At 40.7% G+C, this 21898-nt stretch overlaps 1 protein-coding gene across 2 annotated transcripts in view; it reads right to left on the bottom strand.

Annotated features, from left to right (window-relative positions):
- The window catches only part of tgfbr1b (transforming growth factor, beta receptor 1 b), a 52562-nt gene extending 30940 nt beyond the window's left edge, over positions 1-21622 (bottom strand). Inside the window, exon 1 of one of the 2 annotated variants that reach the window (XM_072378946.1) lies at positions 21463-21622. Coding sequence is in view for 1 of the 2 variants with exons in the window: in XM_072378945.1 (XP_072235046.1) it covers positions 13422-13485 (64 nt within the window). In the remaining variant the exon portion in view is untranslated. Of the gene's footprint in view, positions 1-13421; positions 13613-21462 lie in introns of those variants that run through there. The other variant, XM_072378945.1, reaches the window with a different exon arrangement.
- Between the last annotated feature and the right edge of the window lie 276 nt (positions 21623-21898).

Genomic DNA, 21898 nt, shown 5'->3' with positions numbered 1-21898 from the left:
TCTGAGAATGTTACAGCGAGAGATGGAATCTGAGAACCAGTTGCACATTTACAAACCATGATAACTGGACACCTGTGCTCAACAGTTACTCCATCTCCATCCAAACTCTCCATCGATGCAGCCTATTCAATTCAATTCCATTTCAACCCACATCTTAAAATGTGTAAACTGTCACCAGTCTTGAAGCATGTGAAAAACTCCATGAGTTTCATGCCCAGTAAAGCCCCCAAATAAGCCATTTATTTGCAGAATAATAATAATGATATATATTTGCTTTTCAGTAGGTCTGTGGACCACCTTTGGTACTTGGGCCTAAATAACACAGTGGAAAGCACATTCTTCTTTGTACTAAGGAAAAAAAATCATCTAATTTCTTCCTTTTTAGGTGAAGAAATGAAGAGGACAACTCAGTGAACGCTGTTCATGGCAGCTGCTCGGGCAGGTAAAGTGACAGTGATGAAAGACACTGAGTGTTAACGTTCCATCACTAAATGAGTTGTGAAATGCCTGTTGCACTTTTTCTCAACCCACATGCGCTCGGTCAGGTAGTCTTTGATAGTTGCTTCAGTATTTGGTTCATTATGTCTGTATGGAGTTGACAAAGACACAAAACCCCAAAGTTTCTCTCTGTTTGGGATTTTAGATACTTAGTTGTGTTGATCCTGAAAACCTGAGTAGCGAAACCTGTTTCCTCATTGGGTCAAGAATCGATAAGGAATTGATGAAGAACCAGATCAATAAGAGGAGTCAATAATGACATCGACTTGACAAAATCATATCAATTTCCATCCCTAGTAACTAAGCAGCTATGCCAACTTAAGCTTTCTCCCTCATGAAATTCACAGACAAATCTGGACAACAGACAAAATGAAAAAAAAAAAATCTGTGTGTGTGTGTTTAGGTATAATGGAAAAAGAAGATCAAACAGTTACAGACCAGACACGGCTAAATAAAAGCCAGCTGACGCTGGTCTGCTCTGACTCAGCCTCAGAAGAGATAATTCAGATAAGTTCTGTCTGTTAAACAAACTCACTGCACCATTTTAACCGGGCATTTCAGAGATGTCTAGACAAAACAGCTGATAAGTTCCACATGCCTGCGACTTCAGAGTACCTACTTGACTGCCTTAAAACAAACAAATATAGGAATGTGTGGACGCTGATATTGGGGGACAGAGCAGTTATTTTCTGGTCTAACAGTAGAGACTAATATCATCGGTCAGCCTCCAACCACCAGATTAGTTCACATAGAGGAGAAAAACATGATTACACAACTCCGACATCATCAGGACTTCTCAAGAAACTTGATTTTCTCAAGAAATAACTGCTCTTTATTGGAAAAGTGCTACTTTTTAAAGCTGCTGCATTTATGCTAAAATGACTAATCAATGAGCAATAACAGGAATGTGATGCAGAACAACATTTAAAAAGCATTTAATCTAAACAAATAGCACGTTGAACTGCATTCAGCTCCTGCCAGTTTGTGGTGGGGGCAGACCTGAACAAATTAAATAATATGAAAACATTTTTGTTTAATTAATAAGTCCATCAGATGCAGATCAGATGGTATTCTAAAAAAGATGTCACCAAAGAAGAGGGGATCCGTAGTTTTTCTACTCGTGGCTGATCCAGCAACAGTTGGAGTGAAACGAGCATCGGGTCACCTACAAACTGTGTGCGACATGACACACTGGGACACGAGGCCAGCCATTTACCGAGTGGTCAGACAGGATGTGTTGGATTTATGGAAGATGCTTCTGAGAGTGATGCCAGCCAGGCAGTCAGACTTAACACACACACAAACACAACATGGACCAACAGCCAGCCCAGCGGCTCCATAAGCCACTCTGGTCTGTTTGCGTGCCTCAGACATAACACTTTCTGCTCAATCAATCTCGCTTGTGAGTGACGCTGATTGTGCAGCATTATCACTTTCAATAGTTTCATGGGGTGGTAGCAAGAAGGAAAAACAGATGATTGCGTGGAGCAGCTCCACATTGTCAGCAGACTATCACATTCATTTCTCAGGCAACAAACACAGGGTGTCAGCAGTTATGAGCAGAGTCTGGACCGTTTCGAGTCCCACTTTGGCAGCGGGGACTCTCACACCTTTAAAACTGCTTTGGATCGTCACATTTTCAGTTATGTTTTGTCTTGTTTTCAGGTCTTGGGTCATTCTAATCACGTTAAGTTTCACTCACGTCACCCGTTTCTGTTCCACAGCTGCACGTCATCACTAATCTCCCCCCCCCCCAACAGTACTTAGCTTCCACGTTCACTAAACTCACGTCAGATTCCTCACCTTACCTTTCATGATCACGCCATGTTTTTCCACAGTCTTGTCAGGTCAGGTTTCTGCCTCTTGTTTATTCATAGTCTTGTTTATTTATTCTTAGCCTCAGTCTTGTTTGGTTTTCTCACAGTTAAGAATTTTGATAAACGGCTCAGCCGCGTCCTTTGTTCTTGCCTTGTGCTTTTTGTTAATAAATCCAAGTTTACTTTGAAAGTTCTGCATCTGGGTCCTACAACACCTTCCTCATTCGGTGAAGGGGATCTCTGAATATGTTCATCTGACCCTGCCTGTATCTCTGCCCACCAGCACCAGCCTTTCCCATTTCTGACAACCAAGCAGATTTTCTTATTTTGGTGAAATTCAGCCGTACATACAGTACATTTACTGTGTTATAAATGCAAGTTAAAAAAAATCCAGCCATACCCGTTTGAACCAGATACGAGTTCATGTCAGAACGGCAATTTCTTCACTTCACTGGTGACTAACTCCCAGAGGTGGTCGGGTTCCTGAGAGTAGCAGCACACAGCAGAGGCGAGGCCCAGCGAGGAGCATTTTCAGTATTATATTATTTTTACATAGTCTATTAATACAAGCCAACGAAGCCCTGTTTTCTACCCATAACACACATAATGCTTGTTGGCCAGGGAGCAGAGGAAAAGGACTCAACAAAGCCACCTGTCAGCAGTCAGTGGCATTTATTCACCCCTCCATCCACCTTTTTTTCTCTCGCCCTCGCCTAGTGCTCCCTCCTTAATTACATCCCTCACTTGTGAGACTCCCTCCACGATCCCTTGTTTTTAACTATTCCTCCAATCTCCGTCCTCTCATTCTCACAAAAAACAGACTGGGGGAAAAAAAAGCTGATACAAGGCTGTAGAACAAATACAAACTAAGAACAGTCCACTTATTCTGTATCATCTGACTGACACGGATACGTTTCCTTCTGAGCCCGGTGTGGCGTTCAAACACTCCAGAGGCTGTGCCGGCGTCACCTTCATTCAGCGCTGACTGAGGCTTTGCATCTTCAGGGCACTGCTGACTGAAATTATTGGTAAAGGATATACTGGGGCTTACAAGTATGTTATGAGGAATTCAATTGCAGTGCGTCATGACTGGGGCCTGCTACAACCTCAGGATTGTAATGAGCTGATTAATGCTGTTCACCTGCGTTCTACATAGAAACCTCAGGGTCTGGCACCACAAAACAAAGCTACTCAACCCCTAGCGCTTACACCAATTTAAACGACCGAAGAGCTCAACATTGTCTTAAAAGGGCAACTTTGAAGAGGCATTCTATTGATTTCAGCGGTAATCACGTCCTCACTTCATACATGGCAGAGCTGTATGAAACTGCCAGAGGCCAAGGAATTTTAACAAGTCGTGTGAGCAACATTACTGTGCTGGATAAATGTCTCTAAGGAACTTATCATTAATTTTTATCCACTGGATTATGTCTTGAAGCAGAAAACACCGACATTCAAAAGCCTCCCTGATACACTTTACATTCCTCACTCTATTTCAGGAGATCTGGTGGACAACAACAAGATGGTGACCCGTTGGCCTGAACACCAGCTGCATACGTCAGAGCCTCAGATTCGTGCTTCATGTCACCTCAGAGGACTCACAAACTGTTGTTTGAAGCGGTATCGATTAACTAGAACGGAGATATGTAGACATCAGTTTGTTGGGAAAATGAGAAACGCTGCGATCTGTTGTTGTTCTTGTCAGGATTAACGTTCACGCTGCACTGTGGCACTCTGCCCAGAGCCATGTAGTAAAGAGATGCTTGAAGTGATAACGTGGCTTCTCTGGCTGTGCAGAACCGTCTAAGTTCCAACCCATCCATCAACGTCGCAGCGCAAATCGTTCTCTGGACCTTTTGTTCTGATAACAAAGGTGGAAGTCTAATAAGAAAATTAATTTAGTATTCAAAGAAAACTAAATTTGAGCCACAGATTTTTTAATACAGTTTGACATTTGGGTTAGTTGGCTTTAACTGCTTGATTATGCACATGTACCACACAATACTTTTTATTGTTAAATTCTAACAATGATGAAAAGAAATCCTTTCAAATTTATTTTAAAAGCTTTTAAGTGCAGGTAAAGCAAAGATGACACTAAGCTTCTATCCCAACAATGCCTGCTTTCCATTCCATTTGTCTCCAGGCAGCAACTAAAGGGCCATCTGTTGGGGGGGGGGGGGGGGGGGGGGGGGGGGTTTTTTTTTTTACAGGTGCACTACCGAGTAAAGATGTCCACTGTTCCTGAGATAGTTATCCAGTGAAGCAGGGAAACATGTCACCAAACAGCGCACCCAATGTAAAAGAAACCGAAACAGGCTGAACCACCTCCAATAGATGGAGGTTCCATTGTTCTTCCACTAATAGCACATTATTCCACTAATAACGGCACTCCCTTATGACAACCTTAGGAGCACCTGCACAAAAGTCAGAAGTAAATCTAAAACGTCTAAAATCAGGATGCATCACGGCACATAAAAATAATAATCACATCCATAACAAAAGCAACTGAATGGAAAACTGTTCTCCCAAAACACATGCAGAGCAGAAAATTACTTTAAATTATTTTATTTTTTTAAAAACAGGCAATGCAAGAATCAGTAATGCATGATTCAGACTATTTTTTCAATGGTAAATAGAACGTACCACAATGTGTGTGTGTGTGTGGGGTTCAAAAAAACAACATAATTATAAAATAGTCAAGCTCTGGCAGTCCACTCAAGTATCTCAAGTCTGATTTGCTTAAAAAGAAATGCACACATTTGTTACCCAAACACCAATTTATTTCTGTGAAAGAGTGTGAACATCTGTAACTCCTCTAAAGACGCCGACTCCACTCTGGTCAACCTGATTAAGGCCAAACAGGCCAGCCGTTGAACATTGTTTGGGAAAAAGACGAGGGAGTTGAAAGAGTGAAGGAAATGAAAGATGGATCGTCATGACAGAGCTGCAAGGGGCTTCAGCGCAGCGAGCAGGAAGCCCCAGGAGACGGTGCAAATGAAAAGACGGGATCATGTCTAATCTAATGCATCGACTCTCAGTAGAGGGCAGGAGGGAAAGAGAAATGGCAAAACACAAAGGCTTGATGGGCCACAAATCAATGGCAATTTAATTCCATTACTCCTCCGTAAGAGAAAGGGGGAAAAAATGATAAAGTCATACACAACTGGGTAAACACACACAGACATGAAATACCAAAGGCAGTATAATGGAGGGGAGAGGAAAAAACTACATGAAATCCTCCATATGTCCTAACCTGTTGTTCTTGCTTGAAAATAAGTCTGCAGTGTTTCATGATGCAATGCCTGCATGATACTGACTTAGCATGCAACAGCATGACTTGACATTACAGACATGGAACACAAGTGATGAAAAAAAACAAACCTGGACCTGAATGTGAAGCTACTCTAACTTTAAACATTTGACAGATCTGTTTTCAATTTAGGATCCATCCATTTTCTATACCCGCTCAGTCCAATTCAGGGTTGAGGGGGGGGGGGGGGGGGCTGGAGCCTATCCCAGCTGTCATAGGGCGAGAGGCAGGTGGGTCCATCACAGGGCCACACAGTGACAAACAGCCATGAGAGGTCCTCTGAACCACATACAGCTCTCCCTCTCAGTTCCATTGTTACGTCTTTGAAAATTGATTGGTACGTCTTTTTCTCTCATTCTCATGACATTATGCAATTAACCAGCTACTTGAACACACCGTGAAATAAGTCTTCAGATGGGAATGTACTTGCTTGGCTACGTCGCCTGTCCTGCTTTTGTTTGGAGCGTTGCGTGTGCACCTTCTTAAGAAATTAACGTGACACAAGAGGTTACGGTGGAGCCGGTGTAGTGGCAAAATGTGGGCGTATATCCACCTTCTTCTACGACCGATAAAGAAACTTTTCTGCTGTCATCTGAACATAATCAAAACACAAATCTTTGAAATCAAATTCGTCATCCACATCCTGAAGCTCTGTATAGCCTCGAGCTCTGTGCTTCATTCACGAGCACAGAGCTAGAAGGCAAAAATATTCTCAGCCTTATTAATAAATCTGCCAGCTCAGCTTTCATTATTTAACTTCGTACATCAATTTGAACTTCTCTATGAGCCATTATATCTTACTTTTATTTGGCCAACTTTTGGCTCAAGGAGAATTTAGCAACTTTTTATACTCTTTAAGTGGCTTTACAAAAAAAAAAAAAAACAGTTTGAAAGCAGGAGTGGTTATTAACGGCGATGGTGTCGGAACCCTGAAACAAACAAAAAAAACAATCACCAATTACTAAAACAAGCACATCTTTAGTTTGTGTTTGACTCAGAAATAGGATTTTTGTCTATAATAATGTTATTAACACTCACAGTGAAATATGAGCAACTAATAGAAATGTACAACACACACCCGAAAAGGCTTATTAACAATGATGCTTCCCTGCCCCCACTCCCGTTCTCAGATCATTCCATGTGTGTGTGTGTGTGTGTGTGTGTTTGAGTGAGAGAGAGCGAGTAAAGTTTCCCCTCTTTCGTGGTACATTTAAGCCCCAGAGTCATTTCCATAGGTCACAACCCCATCCACACCCTCCACCCTACCCCCATCCACCCAGTCAGCTCCACTATGGCCAGCCCTTTGTCCACACCAGATGTGGTCTGTGCGAGTTGGGAAAGGGGACCCAGCGCCCCCAAACCCACATGACCCCCCCCCACCTCACCGCAGAAAGGCTGCTATCTGCCCTCATGAATGGTTTGTCCTTGCAGGTCAAGCTGGAGCTTTAGATGGGCACCGTGGTGGAAAGCAAATGGTGACTCACACTAACAATTCAAATCCTGTGTGTTTGACTCACAAACAGGAGATATAGCATCAGTTTTTCCAAAGGAACCCTTGGTGGGAGACCAACATGGAAGCAGAGCAACAACATACATATTTACTTCAGGTTTTCAGCGAGGGAAGACAGAAAAACAAGCGCCTCTTAGACACTGGCTGCACTTAATGACATAAGGACTATATCATTATGCATCTGTGACATCTTCTAGTTCCCACACAACTCAGAAAGGTAGGGGTGGCCAAACAGACTGAGAAAGGGAGTGGTAGGGGGAGGGCAGTACATCTATCTGATCTTATAAATATGTAAATATGTAGTGGCTTCATATAATAGACGAACAGCTTGCATCCTGGCAGCTGCTGCAACTCAGACACACACACACACACACACAGGTTCTCTGTTGCCTCTGATGGAAGGCACTCCGTAGAGCAGGTCAACTCTGCCATGAGCATGGAACTTGCTCCTAATATTCTGACGTTGGATGTGGAATCTAGAAAAAAATATCCTACATACATAAACAAAAGTAAATCCAAACAAGTACCACCTCACAGTTAACTCAAATGTAAACAGAATGATTATGAAACCAAGCTACTTATTACAACATCCTCAAGCCACCAACCTGGCATGTAAACACGTGTCAATATCAAGGAGAGCAAACATGATGGCAGCCATGTCCGTGCATTGTAGAGCTACCCCTAAAACTGCTTGGAGGATTCTATGTATGCCTATTTCACTTCCTACTGAAACCGTAACAAATGCACACACGCATCCCAGCAACACCATGATTTAAGACGGGATAAGGGAGGAGGTGGGGGTGAGGAGTACCAGAGGTTGTTAATAGATGCCAGAGAAGGCAATGCTGTTTGGGGAGGATGACTCACTGCTCAGACTGACTGTCAGTTGGACGGATACAGTAAACTTACCATTACAGTGCTCGTACATTTGGAAAGAAGCTGCAAGATTAGTGTGGGCACGCACACACACTGGGGGCGAAGCCTGTGTGCTTGCATTCTGGTAGTTTAACAAAGAGCACTTCTCCCCCTGCTCCTCATGGTACAATTTCTGAATTAGTTTGTTTTTTAGATCCACTAAAAGCACCAAAATTAGAATATGGTCAGAGAGACATACTGGTCTGTACTTTTTGTTCCCAACATCCTAACAAACTCTGGCCTTTCCAGCGAAGCGATGCTCCCGTTTCCTCCCACCAGCTCCCCGCCTTGTCATTGGTGGCGGCGCGGCATGACGAGGCAGCTGAAGACACAAACTGGCCTTTGTGCTTTAGTTTCAGGAGACGCGACGTTTTCCTCGTGCTCATCTTCACACAACTGAACCATGACCATGAAACGGGTGATATTACCGTTGCAGCTTGTGTAAACTCATCATTCCAAGAACTCATTTCAAAGTAAGAATTTCTTAAAACCAATCAAATTCATATGTACGCAGATTAAAACGTCAGTAATGTTGGCAGTTTTTAAAATAACCTTTGAGAGGTTAGTTCAGTCGAAACAGTTTTCCTGGAATAGGGACATTAAAATGAGAGCCGTTTTAGGAGTAAATGGTTTGATCAAAGCTTTGGTAAAAGGGAAACAGTTTCATATTTTCCCCTAAAATCTCAGAATAAAGAAAAATGAGCTTGGACATTTCTTCTTTGACTGTGGTTAGGACTACATGACATAAACCTGCTCAACAAAGCACAGCTGTGCACCTTCCCAGCTCTTCCCACTTTGCAAACATACAGCTGCATAGTATACATATTAACATGGAATGTTAAAAATACAGCGTGGTCTGATAAAAACATCCTTTGACATCAGGGGCGGCTGCTGCAAAGCGACTCGTGCACATGCTCATGGGGCCCTTTACACGGCATTTAGCCATGGTTTGGTCCGAGATGCTTCCACATTTAGAGCCGGTTGCTTTATTTTAAAAGCAAAGTTGCTAAATTGGCAACAAATAGGAGAAGCTCTGAGCTAGCGCAGCGCAGCTTGTTAGCAAATTCAAAGGGTGGGACTGCACAAAGAACACATCCTTATTGTCTTATTGCCTTATTTTTGGGGTAAAGGGGATGCAATCACAAGAAGACAGCACTAAATAGATGGGTTCACAACTGGCATTAAAATGCATCTCCATGAGCGTTTCTGGTTACCACTTGGAATTGGATCTCAGTTGCTCAGTCTGTTTGTCTATCGACAACTCTGTAAAATCACAAATATATTCAGTGACAAACTATACAATTCACACGTTTGAGAATCCGCCCTTGATGCGTTTAGGCCATTTCAAAGATTCCCCGCACGCAGAGCATGAAATAATTGATCAGTGATCTTAGTGTCGGCTCACTGAAGACACACAGACTGCAGCTTTTAATCATTCTGCACTTTTCATTATTATTCGTCTTAAGAAAAGCGTGAAAACAAATGCTCATAGTGCAGGTAAAAGACTTCATCCTGAGGCAGTGTCATTAAGAACAAAGCATTATTTTCTCAAGTTCTGCTATGTGACATTAAAACACCACTTAGAGGAAGATTATCATTTATTTGCAGCTCCAAACATATGGGCCAATGTCCATTTGAACAGCAGCTTCCAGGACCGAGCAGTCGCAATAACCACAGATCTGTAACATCATGGGTCCTGAAAGCGGATGTTGTGCCACCACCACTGACCCAATATGGTTTTCTTCATTTTTCATGATTAGAAAATGTCAAATATACACTGTTTATTTAAACTGGTCTGTAAGATTTAAAAGGTAAAAAAAATAAATAATTAAATTAAAAAAAACTATTTGGATTTGCAAGTCAACACTATTCTTCTTCGTGTCTGACTTACTGACTCTCTCCTCTATGATTCCCTGGGCCCATCTATGACTGAGAACAGCGTGTGTGTGTGTGTGTGTGTGTGTGTGTGTGTGTGTGTGGGGGGGGGGGGGGGGGGGGGGGGCATTTCATTAATGCATTTGTGCTTTTGAATCCAGTGGCCACTGCTAAACGGCTAAAACCTCACAAATTAGTTGTGGTTCCTTGCACCGGGACAACAGACATCCAGGGTCACCCAAATGCCTGGCATTCCTCCACTGTTAACAACATGCAGCCCCCAGAAAAACAACACTACACAAGCATTTTGTAGAAACACACGAGAAATGGAAAAATGACATCCTACAACCAAGGCGGAGAAAACAGCTCACATGGAAGAGCATAATATTTACTGATGTCAGCGTCTGCAGTCTTATGGTAACAGAGCAGGAGGACATCCACTGTGGCCGTGATGAAGAATCCTGTGACTTGTGCCTGGCTAAAATGTTTCTTCATGGTTGTTGGAGCTCTATAAAGACACAGGTTACTGCTACACCCGGGCTACACCTGGGCTTTAGACCACTTCTAATTAAACAGAAATTCAAGTGCAATTTAAAGTAGAAACTATTTTAGACATTAGTGGACCTGGAGTCACTATGTGAAGAAGAAAAAAAAGGGATTTTTTAAGAGCTAAAAACCGTATCCAAGTGATATATCTCTCATGTCAGACTAAATAGGCTAATAGCTTGAGAAAACATTGATCTGGCCTTTTGTAACATGCACATTACAGAACAGAAACCATAAGCAGCAACAGTTTTTCTGATATCTGTCTGCAACTTCTTTCACTTACTTCCTGTTATTTTCTACAAGTCATGCATCATGACAGCTTCCTTTGCAAATACTTCATGCTCCCCTGTCTGTATGAAAGGGGGACTCAATATAGGATATAGGCCTCGAAATCTCAAGATAGTTTGAGAATTTCGTTACCAGTACAAACCCTGGAGCAAAATGTAATGAGATAAAAGATCAGAATCTGATCGTCACATCCTCTGTCATGAAGGACTGATTTTGGGTCCCTTAAATGCATTGAAACCACTCCTTAAATATGAGCTGTTTACTTACATTATCTAATGCTTGTTTACTTGCACAGTCTAACGGGGAGAAGCACAGGAGAAAGGCTACATGCATGCATTTCATTTTCAAACAGCATTCTCAGTCCATACAGATATTTCTGCAATTATCTCCATACCACCAGGCCTAAAACACATTTGACTATTAATGAATGATACTAAAAAAAACAAAAAAACGGAATTGAGCAACAGCTGCTGGCCTTGCTTCTAAAAAAAGTAACCCCAGTAACAAAGAGAACGCGGACGGCTGCGTCACCATTTCTAAAAGTTTTCCTCCATACAGCCTTTAACAGAAACAGGAAGATTTCAAACTAAAAAAATGAGCCCCAATTCTTTTTCTTTTGGCATCCTAAAACACGAGAGGAGCGTCGACACGAGGTGAACAGAAACTGTGTGAGCTGAGGAAAGAAAAGACTTATGGAGCAGGTGGGCAGGGTCCATTAAGCTGGAGGAATGCAGAGGGTACTACTCCCGCCACCTAAATGAGCCCACTCCCGATGATCTGTGGATGCTGCTGAGGCACGAGCTGCAGGGGTGTGGTGTGGTGCTGTACAGAAACGTGACGAGGTGTCGGTGAAGATGCTCTCTGCTCCAATTCTGTCTGCTCTCTTGTGTGGGTGGAAAATCTATAGCCTGGATATTTGTCACTTACGTTCGAGCTGCTCCCCCCCACCCACCCGGTCTGTGAATAAGACGATGTGCATCTAGGATATTGGATTCTCCTCCTATATAAAATACCCAGCTCTGAGCATGGACCCCTGCCATGACAATCCTATTGCTGGACAAAGAAAGCGGAATTCCCTCCCTTAATCGTGTGTCCCAGAGCCAACATATCAATTTAATATCACAGTCCGCATGTGAAGCAGGGGTGGGGTATTCGAGGATAACCATGGTTTTGGGATGGGGAGGTACTCAAATGAGATCTTTAAGCGTGCTCTTTGAAAATCCTGCCCGTCCACCCATAATGAAGCTCTCTTGCTCTCTCTCTCCACACACACACAAAGGAATGTCACACAAAGGAAACGCGTGAGTCTGCGAATCATGAGGGGAAAAACACCAATACTGTTTGCACTCAACAATATATATATATATATATATATATATATATCCACATACACATTTATATTTGTCAGGACCACAGTACCGTTTGAAAGTAAAAATAAAAACGCCAAAGAAACTGAGAACAGGAGAGAGTGGCCGCGCTGCTGACTCGTGTATCAGTGCAGTTCTCTGAAAAAATGCTATAAATGCTGGACCCAATTCACTTCAAGCGTGGAAATTCAATCCTGCTCACGTGTGGCCACAGTTACCCCCATTAAATGCAGCCCCCACCTATACGAGAACGAATGAAAGACGACTGGTCTTTCAAGTGTTTAAAACGCAGTTTTCTCCGTCGAAGTGAACTTCTGCTTCACTGCAAAGACTATTTATTTACTAAATCCGAGTTTTAAATGAATTAACCAACGAGCTACTGCAGGGATGAATTGCTTTCGCGTCCTTTTGACAACATCTCAACGGCGGTGTCAACGAAACAAACACAAAAGTACATCTGCATGGGTCATCACTTCTAACGACACCGGAAAACTATCACCTTTAATAAAATACGAGATAACTCTGAGCTCGACCGAAACACAGAACTAACCGAAGGCTTCAAGTCTCATGTGAACGTAGTTTTAGTCTCTCAGTCAATACACAACAAGTTACAGCGTCATTTACAACAGGTAACTGTTTAGGTAACTGAGTGACAGACTCTGAATTTTAGTTACAAGACCGAAAAACGTCGCTAGAGGGATTTCGCTGAGAACTCCATCACCACAACAAACATCTACACAAAACGCTGTGACAACACTGAGCAGAAATAGTTACAAACTATAAGGAAACCGATTCGCCAGTGAACCAGTCATAGGTATTTAGATCCTCGGGACACTTATTTCCACCTGGTGAATCGCTCTATCCACACAAGGTAAATGAACAACTAATTCTTGACAAAACGCAAACATCGAATGAGTATTACTGCCAACTTTCTGTTAGGAAAACGGGGGACTATTACTCCAAGACAGACCCTGCGCTCTTTGTTCGCAAAGCGGAGTCCAAAAGCTGCAATTAAAACCTGGCCAGCCCCGAAACTGAGCAAACGACAATAAGCCCTTTTAAACCCTATGTGACTTATAGCTCCCAGCTCTTTTTTTTTTTTAAACCAAGACAATAAACATTCCTCAGACAGGCAGGAGCAGGCTGGCCGCAGACCCTGCGCCATCTTAGTTAGACACACACTGCTTTTTCGGGCTTCTTGAACAAAGAGCTCCACCGACCCGTGAGTGTAACTTCCGAGAAACACCTCCGTCACACAACACACATCACAACTGTTTTCACTGCAGGGCACTTACCAGTATTTTCTTGTATCCTTGTCCCGAACAAGAGGACGAGCAGAAAGCATGGTATTGCATCCATCGTGGCTACGGACCAGACTGGCACCGGATTGCTAACTTCTCAAAGCGCAGAGGAAGGTAGATGCTGATTGGCTAACAGAGCATGAAGTCCCACCTATCTACCGCCTGTTCAAGGAAATACCAATGCTGATTGGTGGATGGACGTGCCCCCGCCCCGCCCCACTAGAGAAACTCTTCCATCTCTGTAAACAAACACTTTGCCCTCACTATGATGACAAAATATTGTTTTAAATTAATCAATTGGTTCATTATTTAATCAATTGATTCATTATCAATCAATTGATGAATCAACTGATTATTTAAATCGTATAACTTTACTAATATAAAACACAATCAAATGCAGTCACTATTGTAATTGTGAGAATGCTGTTACTATTATATATATATATTATAGTTTTTAAAATATTAAGGTTTTTGTGCAAATCATTTTCCCTTTAAAAGTAATGGTAAATCCTTTCAAATCATTAAAAACTTCAGCATAGTTTTAGCTAGAGACACCATTCAAACTTTAAAATGTTCACAATACATTCAGCTATTACTTTTTAAGATATTCAGCCAATATTGAACTATCACACCTTCAAAATTTTGTAAAATCCTTGCTGAATTCTGAGTTTATAATGCATTCCAATGACGCCAAATGTTCATGTGTAGAGTGGAGGCTCCAACTGACAGAATGGAAGAATACAGAAGGATTCTTCAGAATTTTTTTTAATCTGTCACTGTTTCCAAAATCTTTAAGCCACAGAAATAGTTTTAGCATCAAAACGTAGGTACATTTATCCTCTTTCAGCCACTAGGACTTTCATAGCCTCCAGGACTTCACTTTTTGAATTAGAAGCCTCTGAATCACAGCAGTACCTTCCAGCTGCCAGTCCTTTTTGCATTTTCTTTTTTTTTTCTGTAGTTTTCTGCCTTCATCTAACTCCAGGTCCTTTCAAAAATAGATTTCAGGTCTTTTGAAACTCCAGCAAATAATTTTCTGCTAAATTTTCACATTCTTCTGCAGTGTTTCTCATCTTTCTGAATTTTTTCCCTTTTTGTTTTGAATTTTCCTTCTCTTTTCTGTAGTTTTCTGCCTTCATCCAGCTCCAGCTCCTTTCAAAAATACCTGTCACAGCTGTACCTTCCAACTGCCAATCCTTTTTGCATTTTCTTCTCTTTTCTGTAGTTTTCTGCCTTCATCCAGCTCCAGTTCCTTTCAGAAATACTTTCCTGCTAAATTTAAATTTTTTTCTCTCATTGTTTAAAATTTTTTTCACTTTTTGTTTTGCATTTTTCTTCTCTTTTCTGCATTTTTCTGCCTTCATCCAGTTCCAGGTCCTTTCAAAAATACCTTTCAGGCCTGTTGGAACTTTGGCAAATACCTTTCTGCCAAATTTTCACTATTTTCAGCTTTTTTAGCATGGTCAGCTATCCCCATTCAGCTCATCAGCATTTTCACTGCTGTTTCGCAGGAACACCCTTTTCTAGTAGTAGATGTTTTGATTAACAAGAAATAATGAATTCCACAAACAATGTTTGTCTGTTTAATTGCATTTCAAGCTGAAAAGAGTCTGGCATATTCAAGGGAAAAGCATTAGATGTGTATGATTTCTTGATGCAAATCAAATACAGCCTGGGTTGGAGCTGAAACCTCCACGAATACGTTGTGACTGTGAAAGACAGATGGGATGATGTCACAGTGGCTCTGAACTGAAGCAACATATTGTAATAACACAGACAACTAACATTCTTGTGGCTGCAACTCTTTCCTGATAAGATGTGGTCAATGACATGCTGTGGCTCGACCTCATGCCAGAATTACACACGCACTTGTGCTTTATACAGTCACAGCAGCTGACACATATACCATCACCGTCCTCGATTGCTCTTAGTTATATATTACTTTCTTAGTGTAAACTGTGTTTATCTCCCCTAACCCCCTCCTTCAAATGCGCTAACTCTAGCCTACCCCATCTTTCCTTTTCACACTCACAAAGACACACACTCACACATGCTCGCTTAGTCCCTGGGAACTGTGACAAAGACTGACGATGGCTTATCATTTAATAAACTGAGCCCTGCCCTAAATGCCCAGTCATACTCTCACACAAATAGGATGGTCACTGCAATGCATATTAATCTCATAAAGATAATGACAATTATACAGTTGGTCAGTAGAAAAAGAGCAGTATATAAAAGGAAAGACAAAAGAAAAGTCTTCAGTGCTATTTTGTGAAATAGAGACATCTCTGACACCCCCATGCTCTGACACACAGGCACACACAAAAGCTCCACCTGCCCTCAGCAGTAATCAAATGCTGTTGATGAATTAGTGTCAAATTAATTACTTCTATTTCTTTTTGTTGTGCGACAACGTTTTCAACCCTGAAACATGAAAGATTTCTTTAGATTTTTTTGTGATCTCTAGAAGGTGCAAATAAAGACACAATTTGACCAGAGCAACAGCAACAGGATTCTAATTTGCAGAGGTCACTGAGACATTAACAAAAAGACATAAAAGTCCTTTTCACATTTCACAGCAGGATATTAGTTAGACATATTCACACTGTCCGCTGGTTCTTCGCAAATACACATTTAGATGTCATAATGTTTTGCTGCCACTTTAGGGCAGTGTAATGAATATCAAACGAGTGGAGCTTTCTGTGTTCTTAGTTGTGTTGGTGTTGTTGTTGGTCTTTTAGCTTTGCTCTGCTTCAGGAAAGACCTAAGTTAATGTAGTCAAAGGTCTGCTGCATTGTGATAGTGTAGAACTACATACTAAGTTAATGAAGACTTCCCAAAGCAGCTGATGTCTTTGCTTTTCACCCGTAATTCTTTGTTTTTTTCTGATTTTTTTTTGCACTCTGTCCTTGTTTTGAAATAGTTTTTTATTGACTCCTCCCTGCTCTCGCAGGCTCAAGCTAACTTTCAACCAATCAGTATTCAACCAACAGAAATTGTGTCCTCTGGGGCCTAAATGTAGCGTTTTTGAGGACTGCACATCTGCCTATTTGCAATGAAAAAATGTCCAGCTGAGAGTGCAGCATAAGTATAGCACCATGAAGGTACAAAACTTGTACAAATCAAGTTGGCATTGTATAATCAGCTGGGTCACCAAAATGCCAGTGGTTAGACTGGCGTGTACTTCCATTACACTCATAGCCCTCGTCACCTCATGAATCACATCATGAATCTACTTTAACCCCCCCATGCCACTTTTGCACTTTCACATATGACACCAATACACAATGACGGCAGATCAGTTCGAGCTTGGAACTAATATCTGACAGGGTCTTAACTAATATGTAGTGTCAGACCTGCTGACTTATCGCAGAGGAAACCTTTTTGTGATGGAGTCACTGTGTTACTGGGTTGCAAGGAATGTTTTTTTTGCTTATTGCTTTTGTTTAAGATTAAAATCAAAATATTAGAGATAGAAAAGAAAAGAATAAACAGACAATGATTAAAAAAAAAGACATTCAGTTGTTGTTAGACTAATGTTATGGAGAGCATGTGTGAAAGGGGCTGTAGAGAAATGGGCACAGTTTTCTTAGCTTAAAAGTGATCTATATCAGCTTTCTTTGCATGCACACTTGTTTGCTGCAGATTTTGATAGAACAGAACGTGTATGAGACAATTTAAGTGATGAATAATTTCAAAGAAACCTTTAGAGCTTTAGTGGCATGTGCAGATATTATAAGCATGCTCTTGAGGCCCAACACATCAAAAGCAACATCCTTTGACATCAAAGTTGAATTCTAAATGTTTTAGTTAAATGTTTTAGTGTCTTTTTCATAGAAACTACACTACATTTCACATTAATGTTAAACTCAGTGATTCACAACTTTATTCTAGTTTTTCTTTCAATCAAGTACATTTCAGTGCACATTCCACTGAACTTTCTTATGTGTGTTTTTTGTTTCTTGTATGTATTCTATTTATTAAAGTGTGAGGGAGGTTATTCTAGAGCAGAGTTGATTGATTTTGATTATTTTTTAAATTAAAAGATTATTAAGGAGCAATATTGATTTTGCTTTGCTCTGGCTGTTATCTCTAAGCTGTGTTAACGTCTGTTGAAGAGAACGTGGTTTTGCCTTGGTCTATGTGCCGTTTTAACAAAATTTTAACTTTATTCACAAGTTTTCCTGAACTTTTAGATGACCCCATATATCACAATATCAAAAGTTGATCTTACACATGTGGACAAAATGGTTGGTACCCCTCAGTTAAAGAAGGAAAAACCCACTGATTCTCACTGAAAGCACTTGAAACCTACAAAAGTAACAATAAATAAAAATTCATTAAAAATTAAATAATCAAAATCAGCCATTACTTTTGAAATGTTGATTAACATAATTATTTAAAAAAAACAAACTAATGAAATAGGGCTGGACAAAAATGATGGTACCTCTATAAAAGATTGAAAACTATTTGACCAGAGTGACATGATTAACTCAGGTGTGTCCTTTAATTGACATCACAGGTGTTTCCAAACTCATAATCAGTCAGTCTGCCTATTTAAAGGGAGACAAGTAGTTACTCTGTGGTTTGGTGAAAAGGTATGTACCACACTGTACATGGACAACAGAAAGCGGAGGAGAGAATTGTCCCAGGACATCTGAAAAAAAAAAATTATAGACAAACATCTTAAAGGTGCAGGCTATAAGACCATCTCTAAACAGCTTGAAGTTCCTGTGACAACAGTGGCTCATATTATTCAGAAGTTCAAGACCCACGGGACAGTAGCCAACCTCCCTGGACGTGGCCGCAAGAGGAAAATTGATGACAGATTGAAGAGACAGATCGTTCGAATTGTATCCAAAGAGCCCAGGACAACCTCCAAAGAAATTAAAGGTGAACTCCAAGGCCAAGGTACATCAGTGTCAGATCGCACCATTCGTCGTTGTTTGAGCCAAAGTGGACTTCATGGGAGACGAGCAAGGATGACACCACTGCTGAAAAAAAAAATCATAAAAAAGCGAGACTGGAATTTACAAAAATCCATGTTGACAAGCCACAAAGCTTCTAGGAGAATGTCCTTTGGACAAATGAGACCAAACTGGAGCTTTTTGGTAAGGCACATCAACTCTATGTTCATAGACTCAAAAACCAAGCATACGAAGAAAAGAACACTGTCCCTATGGTGAAACATGGAGGAGGCTCAGCAATGTTTTGGGGCTGCTTTGCTGCATCTGGCACAGGGTGTCTTGAATATGTGCAAGGTCAAATGAAATCTGACGACTATCAAGGCATTCTGGAGAGAAATGTGCTGCCTAGTGTCAGAAAGCTTGGTCTCAGTCGCAGGTCATGGGTCTTCCAACAGGACAACAATCCAAAACACACAACCAAAAACACCCAAGACTGGCTGAGAGAAAAGCGTTGGACTATTCTAAAGTGGCCTTCCATGAGCCCAGATCTGAATCCCATTGAACATCTGTGGAAGGAGCTGAAACATGCCATTTGGAGAAGACACCCATCAAACCTGAGACAACTGGAGCAGTTTGCTCATGAGGAGTGGGCCAAAATACCTGCTGACAGCTGCAGAACGCTCATTGACAAATACAGAAATCGTTTAATTGCAATGATTGCCTCCAAAAGTTTGTGCAACAAAATATTAAGTTATGGGTACCATCATTTTTGTCCAGCCCTATTTCATTAGTTTTTAAAAAAAATATATTAATCAACATTTCAAAAGTAATGGCTGATTTTGATTATTTAATTTGCGATGAATTTTTATTTATTGTTACTTTTGTAGGTTTCAAGTGCTTTCAGTGAGAATTGTGGGTTTTCTAAAATACTTTGAGACTGCAAATTCAGGTATAGTATCACATAAGTCGAATTTGAGATTTTGGATTATTTTGTTTTCCTTAACATGTCTATTCAATATAATATTGGATTGAACTGATGATTTCTGTTAGATTTTCATGCGTGCCACGGTTTTGTAAATGGGGATCTTGTATTACAAACTATTTGTGTATCATCTCCCTCTCTTTCTGTCCACCTGCACACACTCACATTGGCTACCAGTGTAGTGTTTAACTAAGGGAACAGACTGTGCCCTGTCCAGGGATCATTCTGGGACTCCACCCTGATATCTGGTAGTGTGGATGGCGCCCTGCCAATCAGACTACTCCTGCTTTTAATTTAGACCCAGCCCGTCCCTACAAAGGACTGTAATGGCTGTAATGTTTTCACCACTGTAAGAAATACATGACATTTCCTTCAAACCAAGTCTTCTTTCCTGACTAAGTCATACATATTCATTCAAAGTCCAGACAAATCCAAATAAGGAAATCTCCATTTTAAAAAAAAAAAAAAAAAAAAAAAGTTATTTTAAGCTTTGAAACATATAATAATTTTTGGGTGCAATAAGTAAAACATATAGATTGCCTGAGCTTAGGCTGACTTGCATAATAACATTTCAAAGACTGTAACAGAGGGAACTCTCAGAGAGGACTCAGATGCAGAGTACAGGTGTCAGCTGACAAACTTAATTTTTCAACCAAAAACAGGGAAATCCCAGGGAACAAAAAACACCTCAAAAGAGGGATGATCTAGAAAAGCTCCAACTATACTAAAGGAGTTATGAAAATACAAAACGACGAATGGCCAACCAAAAATCTCTCTTAACGAGGACTTAGAAAATACAACAAAACTAGAAAAGCTCTGACATAACTCAAAGAGCTATAAAATACAAAACGGCAAAAGGCCAACCAAAAATCTCTCTTACGAGGAACTAGACAGACTTGACTGTGACTAAAGGCTTGACTATGGACAAAGGGCTTGTGTGCAGGATGATCAGACATGACACACTGGCACAGGACAAAGGGAGACACAGACTATAAGTACACATGAGGGAATGGGGAACAGGTGGACACAAACAGGAAAGTCAATCAGACTGGTGACACATAAGGAAGGGCAAGGAATAAAACAGGAAGTCACAAAACAAATGTGCAGACAGGACAAAAACTCAACTTGACATATCGGTGTGACAAAGACAGTAGTAGGGTTTTGTTGGATGGCATAAATCTGTGGACTTTCATTTGACAGACTGCTTGTTTGACTTTAGTCCTGTGTAATCTTTCCAGCTGTCCTTTCACCTTTTTACTGGCCCCTCCCACTTATGAATCATTACTTTTCTAAGTCGTTCTTGTTCCAATATAGCTAAAGTTAAAATTCATGTATATATTATATATATATATATATTATATATAGAAGGTTAGGGTTGGAAATTTTACACATTTTTACATCTTACACATTTCTATTATGCGCATGTGTTGCAGTTTGTGAGAGCAAAGGGATACACAAGTGATATCACTCATAGCTCCTCAAATACATTAATCTGAAGACACATCACATGATGCTGTTTCAAAACATCAGATGTCAATGCATTGCCATCTCACAAATTTCATCCTGAACTGTGTCACTTCTCACTTTTTACACATGGACAAATTTTGAGGGGACACATTTTCTTTTAAGAAAACGTGTAGAGTTGGAATAACATCATGCTTTTTGTTAAACTAATTATTCTTTAAAGATTAGGGATGTAGGAATACTCACTTGTAGTCTGCGGACATTGTTGCCCCTGTCACAGTAATAAACATTTGGGCAAGAAAATATCCATGTCATAATATTGTGTTGGGAAAGCCACTTAGAAATGCTTTGTGAATTAAAAAAGAAAAAGAAAATTCTATATATATATACGAAAAATAAAGCATGGTATCACACTAAGTAGGATTGCTCCATAGGCTCAGTAACTTTTAAAGCAGCAGACACAATCTTCTCTGAACAGTACCACAAATCAAGTTTCAAAAGATAAAAAGCTTTAGGCAAATACAAATTTCTCAGAAACTGTTAGTCAATGAAAAAATGTCCAAGAATGAAATGAATAGCCCGAACTACAATGCAAACAGGCAACTTTTGAATTGATTCAGATGGTTTGATTACACATAGTTCACCATTCCCCAACACTTACCATTCCCCCATCCTTACTTACCCGTCCATTAGACTTGATCTCGTGCCTATGTCACTTCTGACTCACATTTGTCAAATTATGATGGCCAGTAGAGCAGAGTGTCATCTCAAATATTCAACAATCAGCTGTAGCCTTAAAACTGCCTGCCTCATATTGTGCAAGTCTCTTTCTTGCCACCTCAATAGCTCTAACTGGTTCCTGTGGGTAAAGAGAGGGGTCTCCATGGGTCAAACTTGCCCTGATTTAATGACAAACTTATCAAAAACTGTCCACGTCTTACTTAGGGTTTGTTTCTTCTCAATCCGAACAGTTTTCTCATCCATCACAGAAAAAGTCTTGGGGGAAGTGGAATTTGAAAAACAACACTTTGGTATCCTTCTTCCACCTTCACAGTAATTATTTATTTTGTTGTGACAGCCCTAGTGGAATGTAGAGGCCCTGGCCGTATTTACTCCAC

This window comes from Leuresthes tenuis, unplaced genomic scaffold (assembly GCF_036924035.1).
Source record: "Leuresthes tenuis unplaced genomic scaffold, fLeuTen1.0.hap1 SCAF_24, whole genome shotgun sequence".
Lineage (NCBI taxonomy): Eukaryota > Metazoa > Chordata > Actinopteri > Atheriniformes > Atherinopsidae > Leuresthes > Leuresthes tenuis.
The sequence above is the reverse complement of the archived record's forward strand: the minus strand, read 5'-3'. Positions and strand labels throughout refer to the sequence as shown.